The sequence below is a fragment of the Fopius arisanus genome, unplaced genomic scaffold (genome assembly GCF_000806365.1).
Source record: "Fopius arisanus strain USDA-PBARC FA_bdor unplaced genomic scaffold, ASM80636v1 scaffold00126, whole genome shotgun sequence".
Lineage (NCBI taxonomy): Eukaryota > Metazoa > Arthropoda > Insecta > Hymenoptera > Braconidae > Fopius > Fopius arisanus.
The window spans coordinates 127888-140845 of NW_011887865.1; the positions used below are offsets into that span (position 1 = coordinate 127888).

General features: G+C 37.0%; 1 protein-coding gene across 1 annotated transcript in view; it reads left to right on the plus strand.

Moving 5' to 3' along the window:
* LOC105271823 (homeobox protein aristaless) overlaps window positions 1–12958 on the plus strand; it is a 54416-nt gene that overhangs the window by 34869 nt on the left and 6589 nt on the right. Inside the window, exon 2 of the mRNA XM_011313592.1 lies at window positions 6711–7041. Within this exon, the coding sequence (XP_011311894.1) occupies window positions 6711–7041 (331 nt within the window). The remainder of the gene's footprint in view (window positions 1–6710; window positions 7042–12958) is intronic.

The following is a 12958-nucleotide window of genomic DNA, read 5'->3' on the forward strand; positions in this document are numbered from 1 at the left end:
CTTCGAGGAATTTCGAGTATTTATCTTCAAATCCCATGAAATATTCTCTTCTAAATGACACATTATTGGGAAAATATTGCTCTAAATCCCTGAAAATGAAAACCTCCTCCGAAAAAATTATCGGAATAAAATAAATATTCAGTAAAATTACGGAATTTAATTTGGCTTATCGATTGCGAAATCAACTCGAAGAATTGAAGTGACGATATCGTAATTTTTCTCAGATAATTGATAAAAACGACAGAACGCCAGTGGAATCTTCTCTGACTTGAGAGAAATAAAAAATCCCGTGACAGTTCCTCAAAATTTCCCACAACCCCATTTCGCTGCAGAATTCCAAAAAAGGCAGATAATTTTTATTGAATATTTCTGTCCGTGTACTAAAAAATGAAAAGACCTCAATTTTCCATGTCCCAATATAAACCAGCGATGTCCTGCAATTATCTCCAAGTTCGTCAATTCCCGCGGGGAATTTCTCCACAACCCATTGTTAAAAACCAAAAAAAAAAGAAAAAAAAATACGAAAACCAAGAAAATGACCCCGACAAATGACATTTTCATTAAAGGATATGATCTCTACGTAACCCCATAATTTGATACACGTTAGAGATAAGGATACAATGCCGAACCTCTCGGAGGTAAATACTCGTGGAGGAGTTTTGTGCGATAGCGTAAAGCGATATAACCGAGGACAGGTAACACGTGTAACGTGTATAAACCTCAACCATATACAAACCGACCATGCAACCATATACAAACCCATGTACAAAGGGCAATGACGACGAACCCAAACTCGACGAATGTGCGCACGGCTGGTCGTTCTAACGAGACCTCTAATTTCAACGGAAATAAAATGCCCTCAGCAAACAAGTCCCAAAATTTTATACTCTCAAAAAATGACCTAATTACTCTTCAAATGTCAATTGAACTCACCAATTATTACGAAAAACTCTATTTCAATGACTAAAAACGGTTGGTTATTATTAATTATTTATTTGTTATTCTATCAGATTCAATAATTAATTACAGAATACTACGAAAAAAATTCAGAACTGTTCCGCAAAGATGATTTTAATGAAATATTTTTCTCTCCGTGCGAAATATTGATATTTAGACCGAAATGTATTATCGAATAACCGAAAAATTTCGACGAGTGCATGAAACTCATAAAAGTAGTAATTGAAGTAGTGAGTGGGATGTAAGAATGTCAAGGGTGTCGGTTACTCGGGGGAGATCCTTTGAAAATAGCCCCGAGTGCTCGGCGCAAGGTACAGTCACGCCAGGATCCCGCTAATGGGCTTTAATTGTGCTCCGTGGTGCGCGCAATTGCTCTGTACTCTCTGTACATACAGCAAACGGTGTATCCCCGTCTCCTTTTACTAATGCTCAACCCTACCGACACGTTGTGACATCAAGTTAAGATAAGTGCAGTTACGGAAATTGAATAATAATTGCGGCATGGCTACGGGTGCCCGCGGCTCGCACACATTCGTCACGTTTTCTCAATGGACGTGTGTTGTTATGAATACATTGTCGTATTATTTTTTTATTGTTGTTCTTGGAGGTGTAGTGGTGGCCTCTTCGAGAGCTCCCATTGCTTTTTGTCTTACTTATCTCCGACATCTTCTTAATTACCATTCCGTTGGAAATTCTAAAACAATGGACTCACTGGTTGGCTGACTTAACACAGTGTTATGCTTGTGGTTAATCGTCATCCGTTTGACGTTTGTTTTATTCTTTGTTATAAATTGATGGCTGGAGGATCAGCATGATTTTTTAAAACTTCACTTGGGGATATTATTCGGTGGATCCACGTCGGTCATATTTGCCGCACGTGGAGGGTAATTTTTTCAGTCAATGGAAGTTGTTCAATCGGATTCAATTATGCTTGGAATATTTATCGTTTTTTGGGAATAACAAATCGGTCGTTAATTATTCGTTTTTTAATATCATATTTGGTGTTTTGCAAGATTTTTGGGAAATTCAGTGTGGAAAATTATTTCGGTTCAAGTATTCCACAGAAATTATTTATGGTGGCCGATTATTGAATACATATTATTTTTATTTTCACTCGAACATCTGAAATTTTAACAAATTGTTCTTATAATATTTACAATTGGTTCACTACACTGAGAGAAATATTCAATAAAAATTACGTGTATTTTCCGTAATTCTGCAGCGAAATGTGGTTGTTGGAAATTTTACGGAACTGTCACGTAATTTTTATCTAAAGTCACAGAATTTTTTCGCGGTGTTCCGTAATTTTTATCTGAATTATCGGTGAAAAATAACGATACCGTCACTTAAATTTTTCGAATCAACTCCGTAATCGGTAAGTGAACTGAAAGTTCCGTAATTTTTACTAAATATTTCTCTCCGTGTAGAAGTAAAAACTAAATTTACAAAAACGGACGCTCGACTATAAAAATTTGCGAATCATTAAATAATAATAAAACCAAAACCAGTAGATTTTTTCACGTCAATCAGGTCCATGGATACCATTAAAAAAAAATCTGAATAATGAGAAGATATCGGCAATAACTCGTCGATAGGCTGAAATTTCCCAGGCTATTTTATCAGAAGTTTTTCCTCATTCAGGACCAATTACCTACCCTCAAAATATTACATGAATAATACATGGCCTCAGGTGGATGCAAGTAAAGAACACGGAGCTTGGAAATACTTGCTTCCGGCCACTCTATCTCCAACATTGTTTGTCATACGGGCGTTGGTTATTTTATTCCTACAATTGCGCAATGAGCCTCCATGCTTTGGTTGACGAGGTACGCTAATGCGATTAAAAAGTCACAATGATCACCATCAATTATAAACAATTATCCATAGGAAGGCGGAAGGGGAGAGAAAAAAAAAATGTATAATTACGAGTCATTAATCAAGCTGACGTGAGAGGGCAGATGAGCTGTATGATGTACACGTGTTTTATGATTCGACACATGCACGTGTATAATCGAATAATTTTTTCATCTGACCAATTTACATATTTATTTAATTACAAATGTAAATTTCATAATTGAATTTTACATCGATATTTATGCATCGACTGGTAAACCTACCATTTTTTTTACAACTCTATAAATAATTGTAAATTAACTTGGGTATTTTATTAGCTTGAGTCAGCAAACGAGTACATCATGTACACATTCATCCGCGTAGAGATTATAATCCGTGGCATTACAAAGTCCGTGCGCTCGCAATTCAATTTAGTAATTAGAAGTGACATTGTGTGTAATTACACTGGGTGGATAATTGTAATTGTACTCCTGTATCACTACAGCGAGGAGAAACTAATAAAAAGAGGTGAAGGTGGAAGGGAATGAGGGAAAAGGAGGCGAAATACGTATATATGGTTTTGCGGTGAAAAAAAAATGCTGAAACGACGGGAAACCTCGCGTGCGATCGCTAGTTGTTCTTGGAATTATTGCAAGGACGAATTTGCAATGTCTATGTACAACCCGAACCGGCGACTGGCGCTTCCTTCAACCTGTCCACGTGTTTTCGGATGATTAAAGTAGTTTAGTTCATTACGATGTACTGTGGGAAAATTACACTTGACATTTCGCGATATCCATTTTATTCATATTTATCATTTTATTTTTTTTTATTCTCTTTCTTTATTATATATACTTATATAATTATTGTTCAATCCATTTTATTTTTAATTGAAATAGAATTAAAATTCAAATTTCAATAAAATAAAATATCCACCTTCCATTAATGGTCTCACCAAATTTGCTGAAATTTTTTTGGAATTTCCGTGCATCTGTCAGTGATGAAAAATTTTCCCGTTGTGCCGGAAGTCCTAGAAATATTATTAATAATTAATGCAGCTGATTAAAAGATATTGCATATTCATATAATAGCCCATATAAACCGGGTCCTCAAGATTAAATCAATTAGATTTGATTACATAAATATTCCCACTGATTAATAATCACGGAGATACGAGTTATTGGAATAATAAGTATCAATGCGGTAATTAATATTAAATGAGTTGGACTATTTATTTATATTTTTTTTTTACGAATGAAACAATTAGACATGTATATCAGTTTCATAATTGATTCTCAGCATACATTAACTATCTCGGAGCTGCTATCAAATGCCATGCGTCAGTGAAATCTGATCCATTGGCTTTCTAATTGAACGCAACACATACTCGTTGACAGTGTAATTTATAATTACGCGTATATAATGCACTTGAGATCTCCGTTGGTGTTTTATATTGAAGTAGCGCTTTCACTCGAATGAGGGAATTTAAAATCGGTGAAAATTAGAGCGGTAGAAACTTGACGGTTGCTCAATTCCTTCACCATTTTTATCCGCAAATTGATCAATTAAATTGTAAATCACATGGCTTCATTTCTGTTGATACACGATTTAAAATGAAAATGAATAAAAAAATATATATAGCAGTTGGATCATTATCTCGGGGATCTCATCACCCATAAATAGTGTTTTTGGTGCAAAACGTGTGAGTTTAAAAGGGACAAAAAGCCACGAGAAAATCACCGATAATTCTTAATTGCCGGGGTGTTATCTAGATTCTGGGGAACATTCTACCGGGAGCATGTATCCATCGATGCGTCTATTAGTCCGACGGTGAGGAATTTGCAAGTATGATGGAATTAAAAATAAAAACATCGTGTTAGTGTTTTTAATGTGTGTGTGCGCACCCTCGAGCTGTATAAATCTCTCGATGACTCCAAACATCTTGCATTATAATATGTAATAGAACGTGTTGAGGCAATACAGGTGACCGCAATGAGTTGGCTAATTAGTTTTGTTACGACAAGACGCTCATTTGCATAGACATAAATCATCGATCAATTTTCATTAGCATAATTCAGGGATTGGAGTCCGTGGGATTTTTCTTCCTGTCGGTGTGGGAGACGCCCAGAAAAATTGATGATCTCAAAAAAAAAAATGAAATAGAAAATTCAACTCAAAAATTGACATGTAATGATTTTCACATTGACTGACTAGAAATACAATTAAATATTCAATTTGAAAATGAAGATAAAAATTATTGGTGATATCTTCTTATTTTTTAGAATTTTTACTAATTCCTGTGGAACAGTTGATAAAATTAAGATAAAAAATTATACTGTTTTTAATTTTTGTTATTCGATGTCTCAGTAAACTTTTACAATTAAAATTCATAAAATATCATTGAACAATCACAAAAAAATACGAAAAAGGAGAGGATACTGACAATAACTCCATAACATCGTGGAAACAATTCATTCAATTAAACTGAATTATTTGTGCCAATCAAATAAGGCATTAATTCCTCTCAAATAAAGCGATTTTTTAATTCGATAACTCCATCAATTGCGTTGAAGGTTAAATTAACTTCAAGTTTGCATTGCACATGACTGGTACCCCAGGAATAATAAATCGACCATTTCTCTGATAATTTTGTCAGTATAATCGAGTTTGTCTTTGCAATAATGCAAGTATCGAATATCGCTGTCTCGATCTTCGGCAAATACTGGAGAGACGACAATTTCGGAGTGGAATCGAACGATTTGGGTGTTGAGTTGTGTTGAACATAATGTAAAAAATCGAGTTATGATATCCAGTCTGATGCATGTGGTGCTTTCAACAAATCGATTTGGCAATTTGTGAATCGTTTGATCGCGTGCCTGTGACGATTATTATTCGCCTCGTCGCCGCGTGATCCCCGCCCGATCTCTCGATTGATCAGATTGATAAAACAGAGGTAGGATTTTTGTTTTTTTTTTTCTAGCCGAAAATTTCGGGACACGATGTTGAGTTAGGGTGGGGCAGGAGGGGCCAGGAGAGGGCCGAAAGGGACAGGAGGGGGCAAAAGGGGCCAGGAGGGGACAGATGGGGTAAGAAGGGGGACCGAGGTGTCGATTTCCATTCTAGTCGTATCATTAATACAAAAGGCAAGGTCGGTGAAAGGAACGCCAACGGACGTATAATAGCTACCACATTAGTCGAGGATAGCCATCACTCATACACGTATTACAATTTTTTTTTTTTTTATTTATTTAATTTACTGTGAATGCCGATCCTCCGTGCTGTTGTTTTTTTTATCCGATAGTTTATTTTTCAATAATTTATTACTGGTGTATTGTTGCTGTTGACAGTTACGCCAAGGAGATTCAATCAATTGTCAGATGATTATGTAAATGAATGGAGTACAAATTGACGGGTTTACGATTGTATTAAGCAATTAGTGGTGGTCATCTTTTTATACTTCCTTATGCAATAACGTACTTTCCAGAGGAAACCAAAATGCGCGTTAAGGAAATTCCGCGAATGTTGGTGATAACGAATGGTTGAGTAAGGATATAAAACCACTCTTTCCGGTTGGTGAATTTGCGGGGGATTCTTTTTTTTTTTTTTTAATAGAAATCGAAATGGTTCTTTTGCACTTGACGCGTTCATTAATGTCGCGGACAACGGAGGAATCGGTTAATTTGAGGATTTCATCAGCGCTAGATTCGTTCTCAGTATTTTATGAAGAGATTAGGCGGGACAGAAACGTCAAGTCATTAAGAGGTATTCGATGAGTAATTAAAAATAATTGAGACAGTTCCACAATTTGGAAAATGACTCTTTAATGATTCTCTTTAATGGACAATTGATTGGGGGAAATATTTCAAATTGGTTATTAGAAATTTTTTTCGTTTTTATTGATTATTGGAATTTAATTGCAGAGAGTACTGGGCGAGGTAGCAGCGAGGCTGTCTCACAGACGAGCCCGGCAAGTAGTACAGGAAGTTTGGGAGTTAGTCAGCAGTCTCAACAGCATCATCAGCAGCATACGAATCAGGGACAAATGGGGATATCGGCCACTGAGGAGAGCAGACACGATGATGAGGGGGTACATCCACGTGCTGCACCAACCAGTCCTGAGAGTGATGCTGAGGTCGACGATTTTGCACCCAAGAGGAAGCAGAGGAGGTACAGAACGACCTTCACGAGTTTCCAACTTGAAGAACTTGAAAAAGCATTTTCAAGGACACATTATCCGGATGTGTTTACCAGGTTAGTAAGATTTATGACAATTGTACGAATGCATGAATAATCTTGAAATGTCATGGGAAATAAATCTTGATAAATTATTTAAATTATCATTTTCGGGTTTCCCAGAAAAAAATTTCTAGGATTCGGGATTTTAATCAGTGGCTTGTAATTAAACGTTAATGTCTAAATTCTTTATCACTTAATGGGAAAACATTTTCCAATCGGATGGAGAATAGAGATTACTTTAAAAAACCTTTTTGATATTTTAAACAAATAAATATTGAATAAAAAATTTCCAACGGATTTTTTTTCTGGAAATGATTGTCTCTCAACTCTCAGAGAATAATTGAATTTTAATTACCAACGTCAACCCAAGACATTTCAAAATGAAATTAAATTGAAACTGAATGAAAAATTCTTCTCTAACGTAGGAAAAAGTGCGTTAAAAAATTCCTCAACCTAAAACCAAACGAAAAAACAATTATACAGACACTCCACCATTAAAAAAAAAATCAAGTCGAGTTAACGGTTTCGCGGAGAGAAAACAGGCTAATATGAATTTTCAAGTGGAACAAAACTAGATCCACCTCCCTGATGATTCATCAATCATCAGCGACTCCCCCCGCGTCCTCGTAAAGACACAACAAATCATTGATGTATTTTCACCCGGCGTTGGTCATCTCTCACGCCCGGATCGTTATGCAAATTTTATTCTCGCACTCGTTGATGCGTTGCACGCCACCAATCAAGTCCCACAGCATAAGCCCCAGTCCACATCCTCATCTTTTATTTCATTATTTTCAATTCCCCATTGGTAGACGAGTTGCACCGCTTTATTCATGATTTTTTCATCGGCGGATATGCGAGTCGTGGCGTCTTCTCCTATTATCCTACATTGAAATTAACTTTCAACCCCACTTTAAAGAACACCCAGTTGGTAACTAATAGCAGTGTAATCGCTCGTAATAGGTACAGCTCTTTCTCCTTCACGTTTATCATGCGCATAGTGAGTCTATTTCCATGCACTTCACAATTAACGGATAACTGCATTAAATATGCAAAGGGTGGATTAATGGGGGCGGGTGGGTGATAGGAAGGGAAGGGAGGGGTATATTAAATGATGGACGATACAATTACTCGGTTTTCCCAGTTATTGTGTAAAAAAGAAACAAATTATGTGCACTTATGTACAATAATAGAGAATGAAGAAAACATCATGTAAGATTGTAATCAATGCCTCCTTGTGAGAAACCAATTGTCATGAGCAGCAATCATCAACAATTTTCCATTAATTTTCCTGTACTTCTATTATTTATAAAATTGCGTTATTACTGGGAGTCTCGTAAATGTTGTACAGCGCTAATATAGTATACAAGTTAATCATCGTTGTTTCTGTTCTTTCGAATCTATCCAATGACCGCAAGCCTCTTTCAGCGGACGCTAATTGGATTTTATGGCCGTTCGAGTTTATTGGATAGGCTTATTCAACTTGATGTGCATTAAATAGTTGATGCATATTCAACGATGTCGGGGTTGTTGGATGAATTCTACATGATGGTAACATTGAAGTCCAAATGATTTTTCATGGTTTTATGTTTCATTGCTTGTTAAGGGTCTTTAGATCAGTCCTGACACGCGTTCGCTTCAACTTTCTTTTGAATTTTTTTCCGATTGCGAAATATTTTCCACGACAGGGGACCACTGGGTCATTAGATTTTATTTGATCTCCATAGATTATCCTAAACTTAACGTTCGATGTATGAGAATTTTTCCTGATTTAATGATTTTCCAAGATGTGGAAGCCAGAAGGTCAGATGTTGTTGAATATAGTTTCTCAGAATGATGATTGATTAGAATCACAAAGACAGCTGTTGTTAATGAGACATTGAAATCCCCAATGTTTCCCCGTAATTTCATGTTTTATCGCTTGTTAAGAGTCTTTAGATCAGTCATGACACATGTTGGTAATTGATTTTTATTTTTTATGGAAATTACCGGAGACGGGACCGGGAGTAATTACATGTTATTGTTTATGGAGATAATATCACGGAACTGATGCGGAATTGCTATCGATTATCGTCCCAAACGGTGTACCGTTGAAATATAATAGATTTTCCAGTTAAATTTCTTGTTAAATATTGTTACTCGCTGTGTTGCCTGAAGATTGAGATCCCAATGATTTTCCATCGTGTAAAGAGTCTCAGGATTACAGTACGTTACTTATTGATTCTGATATCGAACAAGAATTATGAAAGCCCCGGGTTTCGAAATAATTAAACATTATTGTTAACGAATATAATCTGGCAAAACTGATGATCATGGACGGGTAGTAAACCACTTTAGTCCTGCAGTGGACGCTCGGTTTATATCGATTATTATCCCAAACACTACTGTGCAGGCCTTTCAAGATCTAATTTAGATAAGAAAGTATATACCTCCGTGAGCTACTACCATAACCCAACCGTATCCACCAACCAGTCCACACAAGTTGCCCTCATAATAAATGCCACTTTAGCCATGTCAATTTTCAGATAATAAATAATCAATTTCTCTCCGTAGAATAATTACCCACGGGATTAAACTAGAGTGGCTATTTTTTTATTTCGCTTGATCATTGCGTACATCCAGTGTTAATGCGTAATTGGTAATTTCATGAGAATGGGGGAATGACTCGGCATCGAGTGGCGATTAATGAAGAGGGCCCACACAAAGGCACAGTGAGACCAGTGGGCCCAGTGGGCCCAACGGGCCCTGCTTGGGATCGCGGAAACAATCATCGTTATTAAGTTTCACCGCTCTGACTCTCTCTACCGGAGGCTCCTCTCTTCCACCATTCTTAGTTTTTTTTTTCTTTGACCCCCTCTCTCCCACCCCCCTTTTCTGCGTTTTTTTTTCTCCCTTTTCTACTTTGGGTTGAGGGATACTAAACTATATATATAACCAAGTCGTTTCTCGGGAAGTTGGTTAAACCTTTCCGGTCGTAAAATGAAATTACGTTCAAACAAAGGGCTTGGGGTTTCTTGTTTTCATTCGTTGGGTCTATTAACACGCTGTATGAATTTAATAATGTCTCATGTGTAGACGATAATCCGGGAATATTGGAAATTTCGGGGGACTCTATTGGAAATTATTTTTATCTGAGGATTTTCGGAGGTGGGCGATTTTTTAGGATAGTTAGAAATTTTATACTTTTTTTTTTGAGTTGAAATTTTGTAATTGGATGTTGATAATTTGATAAGAATATTTTGAGGGATCATGGTGAGTCGAATTATTTACGTCTGTGTTAATTGTTGAATTATCTCCGAAAATTTGAAGTTTCGACGGAATAATTCGACATGTGATGGGGATCAATTAAAATTTGAGAACTTCAATTAAATATTCCTCGATTTTCCATCAATAAAAATGGTTCCGCCAATGAAAAATTGATGATTTTAAAAAGTCACAGATAAATATTAAAAACCCATAATTTCACTTTCCCTCCAAATACTCCATTACAATTAAATTATCCATGTAAAATTACTGAACATTATCAAAACTAAAAATAAATCTAACTAATTGAAATACTCGCGCGACGCGTGTCGATTGAATTCCCCGTGCAAAAGTAACGATTTCCCACAGCATTGGAAATCGTGAATTCCTTATTAATTTCGAAATTTGTCTCAAATATATCTGAAGAATGCTCCGCCGGAAGGGCGTATGAAGTGTTTAAAAAATTTTTAGCCGTGACGCAAGGAGATGAGATGGCAATGTCCAGGAGAGAGAGAAATAAAGAGTAAAAGCAATATTAAATAACACAGAGAGTTGGGGAAAGTGGGAGATATATCGGGGGAATAAGACTGGTCGAGTTCCTGCAACTGGGTCCATCCCTCCTCCGATTGGCGGTAGCGTAGCCAATCCGTAATTGACTCTCTACCCGGCATACGCGTATTAAGCGCACATTACGCACGCATTTACTGCACTTTGAGACATGAGCTACTGGCTACTCCATTCCAGAGATGATCTTAGGGATTTTCCATTAAAAAAAAAAATTATCGACATTACTATAAAGGAGTTGACACCATATTATACGCAAGGAGAAATATTCCATCAAATGACGTGTCTTTTCCGTAATTCCCGAGGGAAATGTGACTGTAGGAAATTTTACGGAACTGACAAGTGATTTTTATTCAAAGTCATGGAATTTTGAACTATTAGACGGCGCACCGCCATTTTTACCTGAATTATCTGTGGAAAATTAATATATTGTTAATTAAATTTTTTGAGTCCATTCCGGTTTCGATTAATTGGTATGCGAATTGAAAGTTCTGGAATTTTTACTGATTATTTCTCTCTGTGCATCGGTCGAAGTGTGATAGCAGCGAGAATCGATTTTTCTCTCGATTGTGAAATTGATATCATGCATAATACATGATGTTTCCACATCTGTAATTAACGACGAGTGAAAAATAATATTGATTCGTCAATTGATGAAGCAGTGTAAAATCCTACATTAAAATAATGTCTATAAATGACGTGCCCTCGTCATTCGATCCTGAAAAATAAGATTGGAAATTTGTAATGACAGAAATAAAAAAACGATCGAGAAAATGGACTTGAAAAATCGAGTGGCCATTCCAAAACACTCGATCACGAATCAAAAAATCTAGATCATCTCCAGGAAGACTCCAAGATATTTGAGCAGTGCTGAACCCCAAGAATTGTTCAATTCCGGAGAATAATTCTCAAAAAAAAATTGATAAAATGAATAAATAAAAGAAGCAACAAAAGAATCAGGATAAATTTAATAAATTGCTGGCGAAGCAAAAAGATAAATCTCGAGGGAAAATTGCCTTGTAAAGTTCTCGTTACACTCCGTTATTCCTGGAACTCCGGTGCTGAATTCCCGTGCGCTTTGCGGACGGTGTCAAACAATGATAATTAAGATTGCGCCATTGCCCCAGGGAGACAATCACAGGAGGCCCCCAACGCGTTGAAGTGTACCCGTCTCCTGACCTCACAGGTTAATTAGATAATGTAATTGTCCTATAATTACAAGAATTACCCGCGCGCCTAACCTCCGAGGCAGGTATCATAGTGATGATGTTGGCCACGCGATTCCTTTCTCCTCATCTCCCTCACTCCCATTCACCTTACCATATGATTTTTCATCCAACTACCTCCTCTCACCATTATTTATTTCATTTTCCATCGGTTTAGCGCACCATCAAAAGATACGTGTGTGCCCCCATGTATATGCGCGCATTTGGAATTAAAATAATTTCCGAGGAAGATTCGAAAGGAATCGTCCGACACGAAGGACATGCGCCCAAGAGTTTACGAAAAGAAAAAAAAAAAGGAGAAAAAATTATAAAGAAAAATGAGCAAGAGCCCCAAGTAAGTGCGAGAATCGAGGTTACAAACCAGTAGCTTACGCCTTATCTTGCGGTGAATGGAGGGATAATTAGGAGTGGCCGTCTAACCGCGAAAATTCGTGATCTTATTAAGCCAGTGAGTGTACTGAAGTTTACACCGAGTAAAATACTCCAGTTCACAATGACTCATTGCGACTCATAATAAAACAACAATTTTCATTCCCTCCACTGCTTCAAACATGGATATCACCGATAGATAATTGCGCAGGAGGGGATTGCAATCACCTAAGTAATTGTTAAGCTGAGAGATCACCGTGAAAATCTTTGTCCCACTCACTCTCTCAGTCTATCGTGTGTAATCCCACGTTTTATCGTTAATTTCCTCTCTTTCCCGACATTTGAATTAAAATCCGTGGAAGACGGGGCACGAAAACGCCGAGGAACAAAAAAAAAAACCGTGAAACCATCGTAAAGTGCGCAAAAGACGGACAAAACTCACCTGTAACTCGCAATTTCTGCCACGGACCTGTGGGTCCCCTGTCATTTATTCTCTCGCCGCTTTTCCGAATCCATTCGGGCGTGAAGGA